This window comes from Ordospora colligata (assembly GCF_000803265.1).
Source record: "Ordospora colligata OC4 chromosome Unknown contig_06, whole genome shotgun sequence".
NCBI lineage: Eukaryota > Fungi > Microsporidia > Ordosporidae > Ordospora > Ordospora colligata.
The window spans coordinates 89754-107442 of NW_014575402.1; the positions used below are offsets into that span (position 1 = coordinate 89754).

The window sequence follows — 17689 nt, forward strand, 5'->3', positions numbered from 1 at the left end:
CTAAAAATCTGAATGAATACTAAATGAATCATTTCCATTTCGTATCCCAACAAATGCCTTTTGATACTGTGACTCGCGCTTATCAAAGAAGTTTGTCTTTCCAACAAGTGAGATATTTTCCATGAAATCAAACGGATTTGTTGTGTTGTATATTTTTGGCTCTCCAAGATTAACAAGAAGTCTGTCAGCCACAAACTCTATATACTCACACATTAAGTTGCAGTTCATCCCTATCAGGCTCACGGGTAGACAACTCCCCAAAAACGTCTTTTCTATGTCCACTGCTTCCTTCACAATCTCAACAATACACTCACACTTAGAGTTGAGATATGTGTGTAACATGCATGCAAAGTCACAGTGCAGTCCTTCGTCTCTACTGATCAGCTCGTTAGAAAATGTCAGGCCAGGCATCAATCCTTTCTTCTTCAGCCAGAATATCGATGCAAATGCTCCAGAAAAGAAGATTCCTTCAACACATGCAAATGCAACAAGCCTGGTTGCAAATGTGGAGTCTTTGTCAGATATCCACTTCATTGCCCATTCTGCTTTCAACTGGATCGCTGGAATTGTCTTTATTGCATCAAACAGGAATTCCTTTTCAGCTGGATCGCTAATGTAAGTGTCAATCAATAAACTGTACATCTCGCTGTGAATGTTTTCTATTGCCACCTGGAATCCATAGAAAAGTCTTGCTTCAAGCATTTTCACCTCATTAGAAAACCTTTCCACAAGATTGAGGTTCACTATTCCATCTGATGCTGCAAAAAACGCAATGATGTGTGATATAAAATGTCTTTCGTTTGCACTTAGATTATTCCAGTCCTTGATATCTCCAGTAAGGTCTACCTCCTCAACTGTCCAGAATGAGCTTACTGCTTTCTTGTACATTTCCCAGACATCGTGGTACCTGATGGGAAATAGCACAAAGCGCTCTTCTTCTGGATCAAGTAACATTTCAACCTTATCAACCTCATTAATCATTTGCTTTATTTCTGCATCTGTCTCCATACATGAGGAAGATTTCGTGATGTTTATATATTTTTTTTTGGAGGGAATGCATGAGCTTGTATATCAGCATTACTAGAGCAATATATTCCAAATGGAAAGTACTTTAAGTAAACAGTGAGTGTCAGCATATTAATGAGGTTGATTGATTTAATGCGATGTGTATTCTTTGCATGAATCAATAAGTTAACAATGCATGTGTATTATATACATTAATGGCAGCATGCTGATTGAGTGGACAGATGCAAATACAAGAAGACATTATGTAAAAATGTTCAAATCCATTTGAGTTCAAGGATTACCTGGAACTCACCCTGTATTTGGCTGCTGTACTTCCCTGGAATCTGTATCTTGGATGACAAGAACAACTGTAAGGAAGATGGGCATGTTCTGAGTGGTTTATATGCATGTGATCAACGAAAATTTTATTCTGTAATGTTAGGCTGGATTGTGTGTTTAGTTGGCAACCCCTTAGAGTGTTTGATAGATGGCATCCATTGAAAAAGAAGTGAGTCGGCACAGGATGTTTGCATGGATGCTTAGTGGAATTGAAGGCATGTTTGTGGTTGCAATAGCTGCACAGTTTGTTGGAGATCCATTGAGGATTATTATTGATCCGCTTGGTTGTTTAGCATCCAGCATGAGTTCTATTAGGACAATAATGCTATGGATTGCAATGCATTTACATCTTTCATGTAGAGCATCATACACTGGCAAAAGAATGCCTAGATTAGTTGCTTTTTTGCATGCAGTTATCTCACAACTGGTTTTTGTAAGGTATTTTGTTGGAAGCTACTTGAGAACCGAGTCTAGCATGACTGGAATACTTTCACTATTCTATGTGTTCTTTTTGATATTTTCATCATTGCTACAGACGTTTGGAGCAGATATTTTGATGATAGAAAGGAAGCACACGCGTGTTCGTGGATTGATTATTTACATGTGGCTATCGGTTGGATCAGTGGCTGGTGAAGTGATGCGAATATATGCAGGCAGTATAATTCTTGTGGTTGGTACAGCAATAATTGGAAGCATAGGATTAAGAATATTGGCTTTGATGATAAGATTGCACATATTGATTGATATAGCAAATGTGGCACCATGGAGAATGCCAAAAGAGTTTTTTTCAGTGAGTGTGTCGGTGATTGGGTATTTATTTATCATGAGGATTGTTGATAGAGTGTATATTTATAACATGTCGCTATTGAACCTGAAACTTTGCGAATATGGATATGAGGAGAGCGATGATATTGAAACGGCAAGGTTTAAGTTTTTCCAGATATCTGGACTGGCAATGAAATATCTGGCTATACTAAGGAGAATGGCCAGATGTCACAAAAGTGTTGTTTCTGTTGGTGAGTACATTCAAAGGGAAAGAAGAGAGATACTAGAGTGTACAGCTCTGATGAGGAAAGAAAGAGGAATGATGGAGGCAAAAAGATGGATGAATGTACCACAGATGAATTTGAACAATAATAAGCCAAAGGTGCTTGTTACGCAGAAAAAAGTGCATTTTGTGAGAAGGATCCGATCCTATAACTTTATTGAGATACTTGTGTCTAGGATTATGTATGTATACAAGATCCAGATGCTAAAGACTAGATATAATGAAGCGATTGAGGCATTTGGAGAAATAAGAAGATTTGTGGAGTTTTTGAATGGATATAAAGGAGAGTATTTGCTGCTGGGAGATTTAGATGCAATGATAAGATTGGGAATGAAGGGGCTGAAGAATGAAGTATTTGAGGTTGAAAAGCTTATTGCAACAAGGCTGCCATCAGATGTCTTTGTCAAGGATTATTGAAGTATTAATAAAGTATTTGCTTATGCAGTTTCTTTGTATTTGAGTTTATGGATGGTTTCATGAGAATGATAACTCTAAGCAGAGATAAACAAACAATGGGAGTTAAGGATGCATTTGAGATGAAGGACATAAGTAGGTTGTTTGAGAACTGCTCTTTTGTTTCTGAACCTTTGGAGAAGGTGGAGATTACAGAATTTATTTCCTCAATGGACAAGAAGAAGCAGATTGAAGGAATGCGTAGCTTGATATGCAGGATGCAACGTGGAGAAGATATGTCAGTGTTATGTAATGATGTCATGAGAGTAATTGACACACGCAATGTTGAGTTTAAGATTTTATTGAACCAATACCTTGTGAAGTACACTCAGGAATGGCCTGCAAAGCAGCTGATGTGCATTAACACTTTGCTCAAGGACTTTGGGGATGAGGATCAAGATATAAGGCACAGTGCAATTGAATACAGTGGACTTCTTGGTGACTGGACAGTCATAAAAAACTACATCAACCCACTGAGGGCGCATGCATCAAGTAAATGTGTTGATACAAGGCAGAAGGTAGCATGCTCACTGAAGAACTACTTTATAAGAGATCCTAAGTTGTTTCGTGATGAGGGGCTATGTGATTTACTAAGACGTTTGGCTTTTGATGATAATCATGCGGTGAGTGCATGTGCAATCAATACTATTCGTGTTGTAGAGGATATTCATGCTGCAAACGATCATGCTAAGATTCTATCTGTTGAAGACATCAACAAGCTTTTAGAGAAGTATTCTAGATGTAGAAGCAAGGATGTGCTTGGATGCCTTTTGGAGGTGATTAAGAACAGAGCTGATGAGTTTAGAGATGCTGCGTTGTTGAATTACTGCATGATATCATGTGACTTCAGAACATTTTACTTAGGATCGTCGTTAGCGATTATGATTGATTCTTCGTTCAGGCAGTCAGTTTTTGATCATCTCCAAGGATTCCTTTTGGCCAGTGATGATGAGCTGTACTTTGTGCTTGAGTACGCAGAGTCGCTTGTTGAACATGTGCAGTATGAAAATTCGTGCTTTGCAATATTTGATAGCGACAGCATTCACAATAAGATCAAAAAAATCAGGTTGTTGTTCAACAGACTGGATAATATTTCGATTGCAGAAGTAAAGAGGATGTGTAATATCTCGAGATTAGCTAGTACTGTTTTAGCAGAGTCGATTCGTGCTGATTATCCAATTGAGGATGTCTTCAAAAACACAGACAATACAGATGAAGTGATTGGTATATTGTACAAAGCGGATGTTTTGTCTGCAAAATGGAGCTTTTTGATCAATCAGTTTCTGAGAAGTGTATCTGGCATCAATGAGAAGCAGAAATACATCTACTTGTGTGGAATATATTGCCAGGATGTTCCTGCAGAAATCCTCTCGATTCAACGCCAGAGCAGTGTGCATCTTACAGATGAGTTTATCAGGTTCTATCTTAACATGTATAGACGAGGTATATATAGCATAACCACAACGATTGAGAATTTGATTGACATCCAGAAACACTGTATAAGTAAAGAGAAAATAAGCATGGTTATATCTACATTGAAAACACAAGGATTGGCAGGACTTGGAATGTTCTGTCATTTGAAGAGAAACGACAACATATATGAATCAAAATACTCAGAATTTTTACCTCGTATTACAAAGTCGATCCTTGATGTTAAACCTTACTATGGATATGATGATCCAAGCATAGATAAACCTCATGATGATTGTGAAAAGCAAATGAACATTAGAAAGTGTTTGGTTCGTGGCGAAAGCTTTATTGAAAGTGAACCTGTGAATAGAGAGGATGTATGTTATGAACAAGAGAAGTTTCATAAAGGCTCAAATATGCATTTAAACAACTCTAATATAATCTATGAACCAGAGAAGATTCATGCGGATTCAAGTATAAATGTTTGCAACTCTAATGCAAATATAAAATCAAATAATAGATCTTCTATTATCTATCAGAATGCAGCAGAATCACAAAATACTTGTTTAAAAAGGATATCCCCGTTATTATCTGGAAAACATGATGAAGAGAATGCTTGGGCTAGGTTTGCAGAATCACAACCATGTGTAAATCTTCCAGGTGTTCAGCAAACCTGCTCTGCAGACAACAACATAATCAGGTTAATTGACACAAATGGGCTAAAGGGTGCGCTTTGCATTAACAACAACGAAATATCTCTACAAGTAGACATTCTTGAATCAAAAATATCCATTTATTACGAGTGCAGAGGATGGCCAAGCAGAAAACGAATTGCACAAGAAGGTACTTATCCTCTTATGAAAATAGACTCATCAGCCATCAATTCAAATTTCAGGCTCACAATAGGAAAATCAATTTATGATGTGTTTCTTGATTTGAGTCTTTTTATGAAGCCATTGAGCTGCACCAATGAAGACTTTGCAAAAGGCTTCGCCGTGCAACGAGATTCAATTACAATACAAGCACACAACGCTAAACATTTACATTTACTAACTAACAAAAAAAATTCATTCCAGGTAGGCAACGGCTTATTTGCATTCTCTATTCTTGGCTCGGCTGCATATGCATCACATTCTGCCAATCAACTCGTCATAAAAAGTACAAAACGGGTGCTACATGCAATCTCACAAACAAAATAAATAACGCTTTCATAATCAATCATTAAAGGCTCTGTCTTAGTGATACCCTTCCAGGCATCCTTCCACTCAACACCACGTGGAGGTGCAGAACCATCGTTGAGCATGCGAAGTCAGAATTTGCTGTTTCATCAAACACTCAGTCTGGGGCGGCAAACATCATCATCCTTCGGGGGTTTGATATACAAAAACTATTTATACTAATCATTTATCAGATGCTCTTTTCAAGGCTGCTTTCAGCATTGAATATTGCTGCATATGCCTACTAGACTTGCCTGTACGCTGCATCGCAAGATAGTCTGTGCAATATGTCTTAAGCTTATTACTTCTGCTCAGCACTTTGTACATCGCTTCTTCGTTCATGCACATGATTATATCAACACACACTGTGTCAAGCATTTTCAGGCACTTCATTATCTCTGCAACTAGCTCTTCATTTTTCCAGATATCTCTTCTACACAATCTCGATAGAAACGAAATCACAAAATTCTTCAATCCTGGATGCATCGTCAGTGCCTGTATCAATGTTTGTATAACAAGTGGCGATGGCTCGTTCTCAAGAGTCTTTAACGTAAACAGAAAGTCACTCTCAACAAACTTCGGTGACCTAAAGCACAGATCAAGTATTCTACTTGCTTTCTTCACATCACTGATTTTATGTGCAAAAATAAGCAATTCAGAACACTCAATAACCTTTAGAAACACATTCAAGCTTTCTTCATCAACCACATAGTTAGAAATGTGCCGATACACATCTGCTTTCTCAAGATATGGAAGAAGTCTATATACAAATCTACTATCATCCAGATAACTTCTCACCAAATATGCTCTTAACTGACTCTTCATCATTCTTTTCTTGATAATCGTGTTTATAAACTGCTCTTTCTTTGCTTCATCGCTAACTCCTTCAATTGCATCTATCACAACTGCATCACCTTTATCCTTCAATAAATCAACAAATATATTCATCTCTTCTGCGGTCTCAATCATTATAAAAGTAGGCCCAAGCGCTGCATCATTTGCCTTGGATATTTCAATCATCTCGTTTACATTCAGTTCAAACTGCGCTGCATACTTCTCAAGCACTCCATAGTTGTTTTTAAACACGCTAATAACACTTTCTCTTCCAATGTTCACAAGCCCTCTTGATGCCAGTTCCGCTATCTTCTCAACACATACTTGTCTGTTCCTTATAATGTCGTCCAAAATTTTCACAGACCCATCATTCACCTTCCGAATAACTCGTTCCAAATCAATGCTAACAAGGCCACCAACAATCTCAGGTCTGAAGTATTCTACACTCTCAAGAATTATTTCTGCCATAGACTCATATGCCTCGGCATTCATCAAATACGCATAAAGAAAAAACGTATGCGCATATCTCTCATTACTTCCAATAAATCTCACAACCTCTGCACTATCTTCAGGCCCTATCATCTTAACTATTCTTGCAATACTTGCATCCACAGCTTCTGCTTCCTTGATCTTGCATAGAATCTCAAGAGACTCTCTGACTGCATTAATCTCCACCCTATTATGTTCATCATTAAAATGCGCTTGTATGCTATTTTCTATCTCTGCATTACTTGCCTTCACAAGTGTCTCAAATACTAAGTCAATAAGAAAATCCATTGGCTCAAATTCCTTCGTGTTCCGCTCTATTCGACCCTTCACATTCCCTTCGTTCATACTAATAACTTTCACACCCAACACATATTGGCTAAGCATCTCTGGCACATTTTTCGATATCTTCTTGCTCAGTACGTGTATGTGGTAGCTCAATGCTCTCTGCGCATATTTCGGGCACTTCAATCCTTTTGCTTGAGCTTGTGAAAGATACGCAAGCATAACAACGGCTGTGTTCCTGTCAAGCATCCTTGTAACCATGTTCAAAAAGTACATCATCTCCACTGCATCCATGCTCTTCATGTAGAAAAGCAATACCGTCAAGCCCTCCTCACTCCATCCTTCAACCAAATACCGTCTAATGCTATCCATCAACCAAGCCCCACTCAGGCATTCCATAAATATCCACACATAAAAATACCGAGATTCAAACACTGGAATAAAACACTTCCCCTCATCAATTTAATTCAAGGATAAAGTCTGTTAGGATCCCTAGGAAACAGAGAAAAACATCTTATATCCGTCATTCCAAAATATGCTTTTGCAAGCCTTTCCAGTCCAATCCCACATCCTCCATGCGGTGGTGCTCCGTACTTGAATGACTCAAGATACCCACCAAGTGACTCAGGCGCAATCCCATGCTCTTTGACATATCCAAGCAGATCATTATAGCAATCAACTCTCTGTGCACCTGAAAGAATCTCCTCGCCACGCAGAATAAAATCATATGATCTTGTCGTTCCTTCCTCTTTGTTACGATACGTATAGAAAGGCCTTATGGGCACCGGATAATCCTTTATCACAAAAATATCCACTCCGTGTAATCTCTTGATTATTCCTCCAAGCCTCTTTTCATTCTCATTGTTGAAGTCTTCTCCATACTTAATATCCACTCCTTCGGCCACCAAAAGATCAGTGCATTCCTTATGAGTAAGCACTACAGGCTCTCGCCCATACTTAATGTCTTCATATTCATGGAACATTCTAATAGTCTCGAGTTCATCTCCATAATCACTTCTCAGTCCATCAAATATCTCAACAAACATTGAATATATCAGCTTAATCACATCATTGTAATCGGTAGATATCTCCATCTCCATATCAAGTCCTACAAACTCGCTCAGATACCTGTTGATATTAGACTCCTCCGCCCTGTAAACATGTCCTATCTCATAAACCTTCTTCATTCCCCCAATAATTGCCATCTGTTTGTACAACTGTGGGCTCTGCGCCATGTATGCCTTTCTTTTGAAGTAATCAACATTGAACAGATTGGCTCCACCCTCACTAGAGCTCTCTATCAGTTTTGGTGTCTTGATCTCAATAAATCCATTCTTGCGCAGGTGCATCCTGAAAAAAAACATAATCCCATCAATCACACGGAATACTGCCCTTGTTTGCATTACTCTGAGATCCATTGCCCTGTTGTCCAGTCGTATATGATATGCAACAGTAGGCAGTGCTGGATTCCTTTCTCGCTCTTCAATCGTTGCTTGCACATCCTTCATACTGAACGGTAAGCTTTTGTCTGCTGCACTAAGAACACATACACTAACAATACGAAGCTCAATATTCTTCTTACTACATCCAGATATCTCCACTTCCTGTTTGACAATAACTCCTCCAATCTCGACATAAGACTCATGAGTTACCTTTTTCAGGCTCTTAAACTCATTAAGCAACTTTTCATCTGCTCCTTCTGCTGGTTTTTCAGCCATGCATTGAAGAGTACATCCATCATCTCTAAGAACAACAAAAACGTACTTTCCAGTACATGAGCACTTGAGTACAAATCCTCTCACAGTAACGGTTCTTCCATTAAAGCTCTCGTTCAGCTCTTTGATTTCAACAACTCTTCTGCATTCATCCCTACTGTTTATTGACATTCCAGAGATCTTTTCTTCCATACAGGGTTCCATTTTGCATAAACATGATCCAATTTAACATTGAACCATCAATGCATGCCTTGTATAAAGTTCTTTCCATGATAATACAAGCTAGTAACATGACTAGCTATATCATATCCACTAACATTATCATTGGTGCATAAACATCTCTTTGTACCTTTCTGTACCTTCTGACTAACCAATTATTCTGATTGTACATCCAATTAACCATACATAATTGCTTGTACAATTTCACACAAATTATTTACTATTACAATCACTGCGACCTGATAAGGTACTGTAAAAGGAGTTCAATGTATAAATACAGTTTTTCATCAAGCAGTACCACAATGCCAGATTCACTCACAGTTGGAGACTTGCAAATAGATGCGGAAAACAACGAAGAGACTCAAGGTAAAAACTTTGCAACAAAATTCCTCAAGCATGCATTCACAAGAGTAGATGGTATTTTCTATCTTATATTCTTTATAATAGGCGTATCATACACAGGCATATTATTATTCACTAAGCTTATGGAGCAAAATAATACTCTAGCAATACTAGGCACTGACAAAGTTGTAAAGGTATTGATATGCACTCCAATCATACTTATGGTACTGAAAATCATATACCTGATGCAAAAACATCTGAGGGCATTTGGATTCAAACAGGCATACACAGGAAAGTTCATTGTGATGTCATCATACTTTTTGACATTGCTGGTGTTGCTATTGCTAATATTATCAGGAAAGCTCGAACTTTCCCAGAAAACAATACCTATAGGCATATCAGTTATGACATTTCTCAGCATGGTTGTTTCAAACGAATTTGTAGAATTTAGGAAGAAAAAGGACAGAAATTATGTAGACTATTTTATTATAGCTGGAGCCATACTTATAACTATTGATTATATTTTCATGATAGTAAATATAGCTGCAGGCCATTATTATACATATGAAGTCAATAATAAGGTCAAAAGCATTTATAATATTTGCAAGGCAATTCACATGTTTACAATATTCGCATTACTTGCAATTCCACTGCTCCAAAATTTCATATGCGAAGTAGATGCACTTTTTGAAGAAACTACAGATCAACAGTTCCAAATACTCAATATTCTATGCATTATGGCTCTTGTGTGTGGCACACTGGCTATTATCTTGAAGTCAAAAGAGATATTTGGTAAAGATCCAACAGGCAATTTAGCTAAAAAAATTTACGATGCATTTGCCAACAGAAAAGCGGCTAAGTCTGTTTGACGAAGACTGATGCATTCCTATTAAACATTTAGATTATTTATACGCATTTTAATAACGGCTCTATTAAGCTACTGATCACTGATCAGCATAAACATCACTAATCCCAGCAAACATGTCATCTATGTCATCTACTTGGTCTTCCTTGCATTTGAGCTTTGCTATTAGATAATGTATCCTAGAGCTTATTCCAAGCACCACTAATGTGTATCCAATGAAATATCCGTCCGGAATATTTGAAGTCCCCAGTATATACAAATCTTCGCATGCTTTGCGTACTAAATACACCTTGCTTTGTACTCTGGCTGCCAAGAACATTCTACATAATCTCAGCACATGCACAAGCTTTTTGAAAAGCCTTGATCCTTTGTGCCCATTCCTAGACTTATACACAACTCTCTCAAGAATCATCACCTCTGCTTTGAATCTCATGTCTGCTACATCATCCATCATCCCATGAAACGCCATTCCAATATCTTTAAATATGGGTAAATGCATTGATAGAACATCACTAGAGTTACACACTTACAATTATCTTGCCTTTTTAATGTCAAACTGATATAGGCTCGTTTGCCCTGCAATCTTCTTAGACACTCCAATACTCCTAAACTGATTCTTTCCTATCCCTAACGACTCAAGAACATTCAGCTTAGACAATAACTTTGGCCACACATACTCATCAACCGTTCCTTTCGCAACAAGATAAACAACATCAACATTGCTCTTCTGTCCAATCCTATGTATTCTATCCTCAGCCTGCAGAAGAACACCGGGATTCCAGTAAAGCTCTGCAAACACAACAAGCTTTCCTGCAGTAAGCGTAAGTCCTGTACTGCATGCAGTAATGCTAAGAAGCGCCAAACGCACTTCATTATCATCTTGATACTTCTTCACCAACAGATGCCTACTATTGCTTGGAGTTGATCCATCAATCCTAATCATAGAAACACCCAGAGACTCAAAAAACACATTCAGTCCATCCATCATCTCTATGTGATGACAGAAAACAATAAACTTAACTCCACTTCTCACCACCGTCTCCAGATACTCTTTTACTGAATCCATCTTCAAGCCAACTGCTTCTCGGTACTGCACTACTATACTGGAATTGACATCTTCACCCAACAGTTCCTTCTCTTGTTCATGCTGTACTCTACTGCACTGTAGATACACTTGTCTTCTGGATTTTGCAGGTAATTGGCTCAGTACCTCATCCTTTGTTCTTCTTATCATAAAACACTTCTTCAACACATAATTCAACTCCTCAGCATTGCTGCATCCTTTATAATCATACCAGTTGCCAACTTTTCTTCCATTACAATACCGTACTCCATACTCATTGAAGCGTGGAAACATCGTCTTATCAAGTGCTGACAAAATCGGATACAACTCTAATGGTCTGCTAACTGCTGGCGTTCCTGACAACATCAATGCCCTTCTTGTCTTCTGAAGCAGTGGAACTATTGCCTTCGTTCGTTTCGAATCCATCCCCTTCAGGTAATGACATTCATCAACCACAATCACCTTGATCCCACTCATCATTTGTGCATCAGATGCAACCGTTTCATAACTTGCTATCCACACTTCCTCCTTCTCTTCAGTCTTCTTGAATATCTTTGCATTAACATGTAAAAACTTTTTACATGCATCAGCCCAGTCTTCAAGCAGTGATGCAGGTGCAATAATCAGCAAAGGCCACTCAGATCTGTAGTAATAAGAAACTGCCAATGCCTGAATCGTCTTTCCTAATCCCATGTCATCCGCAATAATTGCTCGGCCTCCCATCGACAACACACGTAGAACTCCTTCTCGCTGGAATGGAAGCAATATATCATACACACTTCCTATAAGCTCGAATTCACTATTTTCATTTATCTTTCTAATTGCATCAAGAACACCTCTTGGAATGTCTTCAAACACAAACCCACTCCTTCTCAACACTTTTCTAATAGTCATATACTCATCCTCATGTATTGTCCATTCGTTGCATCCAACATCATACACACTTCCATCCAACTTGCTTAGCTCAACAGACAACCTCTTACTAGATGGCCGAAGCACTATCCTTCCATTCTCATTCACATACACCTTTATATCAATTCTTACACATTCAGGCCCTTCTTTAAATTCATCCTCTACTCGCATGATCTTCTCTCCTCGCATCCCAACCCCATTGACTCTATAAAAACATAAAACTCAATACAACTCGCTCATAATCCATTACTCAATTTAACACTTTATTCATCCACCGACATGATCCTTCTCTCTATCAGGTAGTTCTCCTCAACCAGCCTCCTATAGAATCCCTTGCCTCCACTAATCCTCTGTCTAACCTTCTTGCTCACAAAAAGTAGATATCCAACAAGTACACAAATCGCAACAAACTCTACATTACTCAGTCCAAACAACATTCTTGTTGCATTGTATATATACCACACTCCAAGAACAATCGATAAAAGTGCATTAATCTTGCATAATTCACGTATGAGTGCCTTAAACGAATAACTCTCAGGAGATGAGTGAAAAATACCTTTGACAATAGACGTTGAGCTGAAAAAAAATACAAACAGCTTTAGCAAATATGCTCCATCCCTTTCATAATCATCATTCAATAACATCATCACCATCATGCTTCCAAACACTGGATACACAAGATTCATGTACACATTCGCAACTCCATATTTACACAATGCTATACACAACCTTCCCACTCCTCTCCCTTTATTCATCTTTTCATATACTACAAAAATAATCATCCAGGTAATCCGCAGCAGAATCACAAGAACACTTATAAACATAACATCCACATCATCGCCCACATATGCAGATACATCTATCCATTCAATAACCAATTTAGTTACTTTACAATATCCTGCACAGATACCATACAGAACAATTGCCACCGAAACACCAATGCACATGCATCTGCTTGCAAACATCCTAGGTACATAGAATATTGAAAAATCCGTATTGCATTGTTTTCTAAAATACTTTTCAATCTCCTCATCATTTACTCTTCTTCTGCCTCTAGCATGTATATGCTGCCTTCTAAATATCTTGTTCTTATTTGCACACCAAATTAATCTCTCCTTTTCATATCTCTTGATACACGCATTGTATAGGAAATTATCCATACTCAGGATCTTCGACTCAAGCATAACCATCCTGTTCACTCCATAAACCAAATACTCGCAAAGTATCTTGCTCGAGTACATCGCCACAGAAAACATCTTACACATTACACACATCTTCAAATATCCATCAATTACCACAGGTCTGGCAATCTCTCCACACACACTCCGAATTACCTTGAATCCAAAGCCATAGAGAAATAAAATAAAAGCAAGCAGCATTCCAATCTTCAGGTGGACCTTGCCTATTGGCATCTTAGACGCCTCATGAAGCTCATCCATTCTAGATTCCTCCTCGTCTGGAACGAAGTGAAGTACTCCTGCTCGGAAGCACTTCTTGAATGCCAGCAGAATATTCCTCATTCCCATGCCAAATGAATGACCAATAAACACATGCAAACCAAACGAAATTATCCCTTGTACCACCATTCCATACTCATCCCCAATCTCTAGAATACTCACTCTTCCATTCAATGTGCACACAAACATGTAATGGATAGCCAATCCAAGTATCATGTTTATGCAGATCGTATTCACAAGAATTATGTAATATGTCTTCATAAACAATACTGTGGCTCTCATCAACCTTCCTTTCATCATAGTCTGCATACGTTCCATAAATTCTATCACTATCCAAAAAACTATTCCAAAAGCCATCATTCTATTACACACTTGATTCAGCCATACATCATCCAAAAAGTCTGCAAAAGAACAACGCATCGCAGGCACATAAGCCATTCTACTAATCGCATAAATCCCAGGAAGAAATAGCACAGGCACTGTTAGTCCATAAATCTCATGCACTGCTTTCATCAATGCATTAATACACTGGCTGTACGGACTGCTAAGTGCTATAGACTCTTGTGATGTCTCAGGCACTCCATCTCCCATCTCTATTCCATTCATGTTAGTACTCACATTCACTTCTAATCCCATATTCAATTCATTCTGCCTCTCATTCAATGGCACTGATACATCACTCACACTTTCATTCATGTAATTCATTTCATTCGCTATATATTCTGGCTCTCCTACATTCACATTCCTTCTTCTTATGTTTCCTTGTTCATTAGGCTCCACACTCGCTTCCTCATTCCTCACAGTCATCAGTACACTACGCATTCCTCGTCTTCGAGCATCCGCATCAACCCTCTTGCGTATCTGTACAAAAAGCATCTGGTTCATCTGCGCCAGCCATGTCAACGGAATCCCTGCGCCAATAAGCATTCCTACCTGTCCTATAGACATTATATCCATCTCAACGCACATTCCAATACACAGCATAAACACTCCTCCATTCACATAGAATATCCCAATCCATTTGCAAACATGCAGCAGGCTCCATATTAACACCGTAATCACCCTCCATCCTGCTTCTGCTACTCCCTTCACAATCATCCATATAGGCAGTCGCTCAGGAACATCCTCCTTGTACACCTCCTTAAATTTATACTGATAATGACAGATATTGCATCTATTTGTTTTTGTAAATGCCATCCATGACAGCAAACATCCTTTGTGTATATATTTTATTGTTCCTGCGCATCTGCACGGGCTAAACAGCTCATCATCTGCACTCTCTCCGCCATGGCATATCTTACAGCCACTCTTCATCCTCTAGGGGTATCCATTTTCATCACCATCACTTCCTCAAAGCCTCATTTCATTACATCACAGACTCACTACACTAAACAGAAGCATGCTTGATCTCCTTTCAAAGTGCCTCTCAAGCGCCATACGCACTGCATATTCAAGCCCTTCCTGCTCAAATCTATTCACCTCCTCAACAAACTCAAGAATCTCAAGAGCTCCTGTAACTGCATCAGACGGCGTATCCTTAATGTCAAAGTTCACCATCACAAAACGTCCAGATCCTACTTTCTTCCCTACATAGTACTCATATATACTCGTAAACACCTTCTCCTCACACGTTATCACAAGATCAAACTCATTGCTTCTCTCAAAAAAATTCTCGGGCTTCTCCTTCACTCTCATGTTCCTCTCCAGTAAGTACAGAATCCCCGTCTCTCTATAATACTCCTCATTCTTCCTACACAGATCTTCATGTATCTCCTTGTATGTCGTTCCAAATTCATACACATTCGCTGCATCAGCCGTCTCCCCAGGCAATCTGATCACGGAATTTGTTCCAAACGACTTCACTGCAATCCCCTTCTTCATCAATAGATCATGTGCTTGCATGCTTCTGTTCTGATTCATGGCACAACTCACTGCAAGTCTCATCAAGGGCATTCCTAAATGTGTCTATCTGAAATCAATCAATTTCTAGCTTGGGATTCATGCGCATATCTAAATTCCATCTACTTTATGTGGCTTCATCAGAATTCAGGCTCCTTACCATGCTAATCGATGGAAATGATGGCAAATACACTCCTGCGTTTTCATATCCTACAGGTGACGCTGCACACCTTCCAACAATTTCAGAATGCATCGCCACAGCTTCAACATCAACTTCAAATTCTTCTCCTTTTCCTAGCTTCTCCAGCATTCTCACCTTCTCCTCAATCTTCAATATCCCTTCATATATCCTTCGCTTCAGATCCAGAATCTCATTCGCTCCTTCCTCAATCACACTCTCCCATCTATCTTTGCTGTAAGCCAAAGACTCTCTAGCACAAAGTCTCTCAATCTCTTCATATCCAATCTTCTCATCAATATACTCTCTTAATCCATCAAGAAACTCTTCGCTTATCTCCTTGTACAATTTATTCATAGGGCATCATAAAACATCTTGAAAATCATTTAACACTTTATTCCTACTTCTTACGTCCCTTGGGCTTACTTTCATTCCCCTTTGCTTCTTGCTTTCCTTCTTGTTTCTCACCCTTCTTCCTCTTCACTCCTTCTTCATCTCCCGTACTTTGTCGTTTACTTCTAATTGAGCTTTTTCTGGTAGGTGGTGCTTCAGATCCATCCTCTCCCTCAACTTTGACTCCTATAGAACTTGCACGTCTTCTAGGTCTTGATATTTTCTCACTATTCACATCTGTCATCTCCTCCACATGCTCATGTTCTTCTTTCATGCCTTCCACTTTATTATCCTTCTCCACATTTTCATGTTCATGTTCATCTTTTATGCCTTCCACATGCTCATCTTCCACATGCTTATCAAAATCTTCAGCTTTATTTTCATTCTCCACATTTTCATGTTCATCCTTCTCCACTACTCCAATTTTCACTCCTTCTTCGGCATCTCTACTGATGACCTCCTCTACAGACTCCTTCTCTTGTACTTCATCTTTCACACGTTCACCTCCCACATGCTCATCTATACTTCCCTCATCCACATTGATTTGCTCCTGAATCACATCAATGTGTCCAATAACATCCGTAGCAATTGCCTCCTTCATCTCACTCGACATCAAAACCTCCTTCACCTCGTCCCTGATCTCCTCCTTCACCTCATTCATAAAATCCCGCCTCAGGTCCTCTCGCAGCTCCTCCTTGATACTGTCCTTCACACTCTGTTTCAACTCATCAAGCTCCAGCTCAACTGCATCATGCTCATTCCTCATCTTCTCCTCAACTATCTTCTCAGCATTGCTCAAAAGCTCCTTCTCTATCATCACCTCGCCAAGATCGCGTCCCTGCTTCTTTGCAAGCGATGCAATCACAGGCGTGTCTACCGCTCCATGCTCAATAGACTCCTCAATCTCCTTCTCAAGCACTTCTTTTTGCTCTTCAATAACCTGCTTTATGCATGACACATTTGCATGATCATCCCCACCAAGTGATACATAAACACCAGATACCTTGTTCAATGCAATCGATACCACAGCCTCTCCCATCATTCCTTCTCCACTCTTATCTACAACCTGCATCTTCTTATCCTCAACAACACTTATTGGCTCCTCTCTCTCAACCTCACCACTCGTCATCTCACTGCTCAAATAGCTCATCTCCATCCTTGGTTTCCGTATCACTTTGCTATCGTCAATAAAATCCCCAGGCTCAGTCTGAGAAAAAACAAACCTGTATCTGCATATCCGTACAACATCCCCAAACCTAAACTCACACATCGACCCCTTCTCAATCGCCTCCTCATTCAGAAATACATTCTCCCCAAGTACTCGCATCTTCATGTGCTCAAAATACACAATCACATGCCTCTCCTTGATCGAAGGCTGCTGCAAACGCACATCCGCATCAATCCCACTTCCTATGCTTACCTCAGGTTCATTCGTAAACACCACGCTCTTGACCTCCTCCTCACTTCCTAGTGACTGTAACTTGTATTTCTCATTCATCAGCTTAAGGGCAACAAACATTCCACAATCATTTAAACTCTTCATCCATCATAACATTCATAGACACCAAA

The 17689-nt window shown here is 39.1% G+C and overlaps 12 protein-coding genes and 1 non-coding gene across 13 annotated transcripts; 3 read left to right on the forward strand and 10 right to left on the reverse strand.

Annotated features, from left to right (window-relative positions):
- Positions 1-981, reverse strand: M896_060720 (ribonucleoside-diphosphate reductase; the record flags this gene model as incomplete). The annotated part of the gene is made up of 1 exon (XM_014708129.1): positions 1-981. The coding sequence occupies one exon, from the start codon at positions 979-981 to the stop codon at positions 1-3; it is 981 nt and encodes a 326-aa protein (XP_014563615.1).
- Positions 982-1492: 511 nt separating this feature from the next.
- On the forward strand, positions 1493-2809 carry M896_060730 (uncharacterized protein; the record flags this gene model as incomplete). The annotated part of the gene is made up of 1 exon (XM_014708130.1): positions 1493-2809. The coding sequence occupies one exon, from the start codon at positions 1493-1495 to the stop codon at positions 2807-2809; it is 1317 nt and encodes a 438-aa protein (XP_014563616.1).
- A 95-nt stretch (positions 2810-2904) lies between these two features.
- On the forward strand, positions 2905-5454 carry M896_060740 (subunit of vesicle coat complex; the record flags this gene model as incomplete). The annotated part of the gene is made up of 1 exon (XM_014708131.1): positions 2905-5454. The coding sequence occupies one exon, from the start codon at positions 2905-2907 to the stop codon at positions 5452-5454; it is 2550 nt and encodes an 849-aa protein (XP_014563617.1).
- A 103-nt stretch (positions 5455-5557) lies between these two features.
- On the reverse strand, positions 5558-5623 carry M896_060750. The gene has a single exon (XR_001377315.1). It is a non-coding gene; the product is annotated as a putative small SNORD31-like nucleolar RNA (small nucleolar RNA).
- Positions 5624-5655: 32 nt separating this feature from the next.
- On the reverse strand, positions 5656-7449 carry M896_060760 (symplekin domain-containing protein; the record flags this gene model as incomplete). Its single annotated transcript, XM_014708132.1, has 1 exon — positions 5656-7449. The coding sequence occupies one exon, from the start codon at positions 7447-7449 to the stop codon at positions 5656-5658; it is 1794 nt and encodes a 597-aa protein (XP_014563618.1).
- A 95-nt stretch (positions 7450-7544) lies between these two features.
- Positions 7545-8984, reverse strand: M896_060770 (aspartyl-tRNA synthetase; the record flags this gene model as incomplete). The annotated part of the gene is made up of 1 exon (XM_014708133.1): positions 7545-8984. The coding sequence occupies one exon, from the start codon at positions 8982-8984 to the stop codon at positions 7545-7547; it is 1440 nt and encodes a 479-aa protein (XP_014563619.1).
- Positions 8985-9277: 293 nt separating this feature from the next.
- On the forward strand, positions 9278-10222 carry M896_060780 (uncharacterized protein; the record flags this gene model as incomplete). The annotated part of the gene is made up of 1 exon (XM_014708134.1): positions 9278-10222. The coding sequence occupies one exon, from the start codon at positions 9278-9280 to the stop codon at positions 10220-10222; it is 945 nt and encodes a 314-aa protein (XP_014563620.1).
- A 75-nt stretch (positions 10223-10297) lies between these two features.
- On the reverse strand, positions 10298-10687 carry M896_060790 (uncharacterized protein; the record flags this gene model as incomplete). Its single annotated transcript, XM_014708135.1, has 1 exon — positions 10298-10687. One exon carries the CDS (start codon positions 10685-10687, stop codon positions 10298-10300), a length of 390 nt encoding a protein of 129 aa, XP_014563621.1.
- Positions 10688-10750: 63 nt separating this feature from the next.
- M896_060800 (Snf2/Rad54-like helicase) lies at positions 10751-12382 on the reverse strand (the record flags this gene model as incomplete). The annotated part of the gene is made up of 1 exon (XM_014708136.1): positions 10751-12382. The coding sequence occupies one exon, from the start codon at positions 12380-12382 to the stop codon at positions 10751-10753; it is 1632 nt and encodes a 543-aa protein (XP_014563622.1).
- A 74-nt stretch (positions 12383-12456) lies between these two features.
- On the reverse strand, positions 12457-14964 carry M896_060810 (mRNA turnover and stability protein; the record flags this gene model as incomplete). Its single annotated transcript, XM_014708137.1, has 1 exon — positions 12457-14964. The coding sequence occupies one exon, from the start codon at positions 14962-14964 to the stop codon at positions 12457-12459; it is 2508 nt and encodes an 835-aa protein (XP_014563623.1).
- Positions 14965-15021: 57 nt separating this feature from the next.
- On the reverse strand, positions 15022-15594 carry M896_060820 (subunit A of RNA polymerase II; the record flags this gene model as incomplete). Its single annotated transcript, XM_014708138.1, has 1 exon — positions 15022-15594. The coding sequence occupies one exon, from the start codon at positions 15592-15594 to the stop codon at positions 15022-15024; it is 573 nt and encodes a 190-aa protein (XP_014563624.1).
- Positions 15595-15676: 82 nt separating this feature from the next.
- Positions 15677-16084, reverse strand: M896_060830 (uncharacterized protein; the record flags this gene model as incomplete). Its single annotated transcript, XM_014708139.1, has 1 exon — positions 15677-16084. The coding sequence occupies one exon, from the start codon at positions 16082-16084 to the stop codon at positions 15677-15679; it is 408 nt and encodes a 135-aa protein (XP_014563625.1).
- A 43-nt stretch (positions 16085-16127) lies between these two features.
- On the reverse strand, positions 16128-17618 carry M896_060840 (uncharacterized protein; the record flags this gene model as incomplete). The annotated part of the gene is made up of 1 exon (XM_014708140.1): positions 16128-17618. The coding sequence occupies one exon, from the start codon at positions 17616-17618 to the stop codon at positions 16128-16130; it is 1491 nt and encodes a 496-aa protein (XP_014563626.1).
- Between the last annotated feature and the right edge of the window lie 71 nt (positions 17619-17689).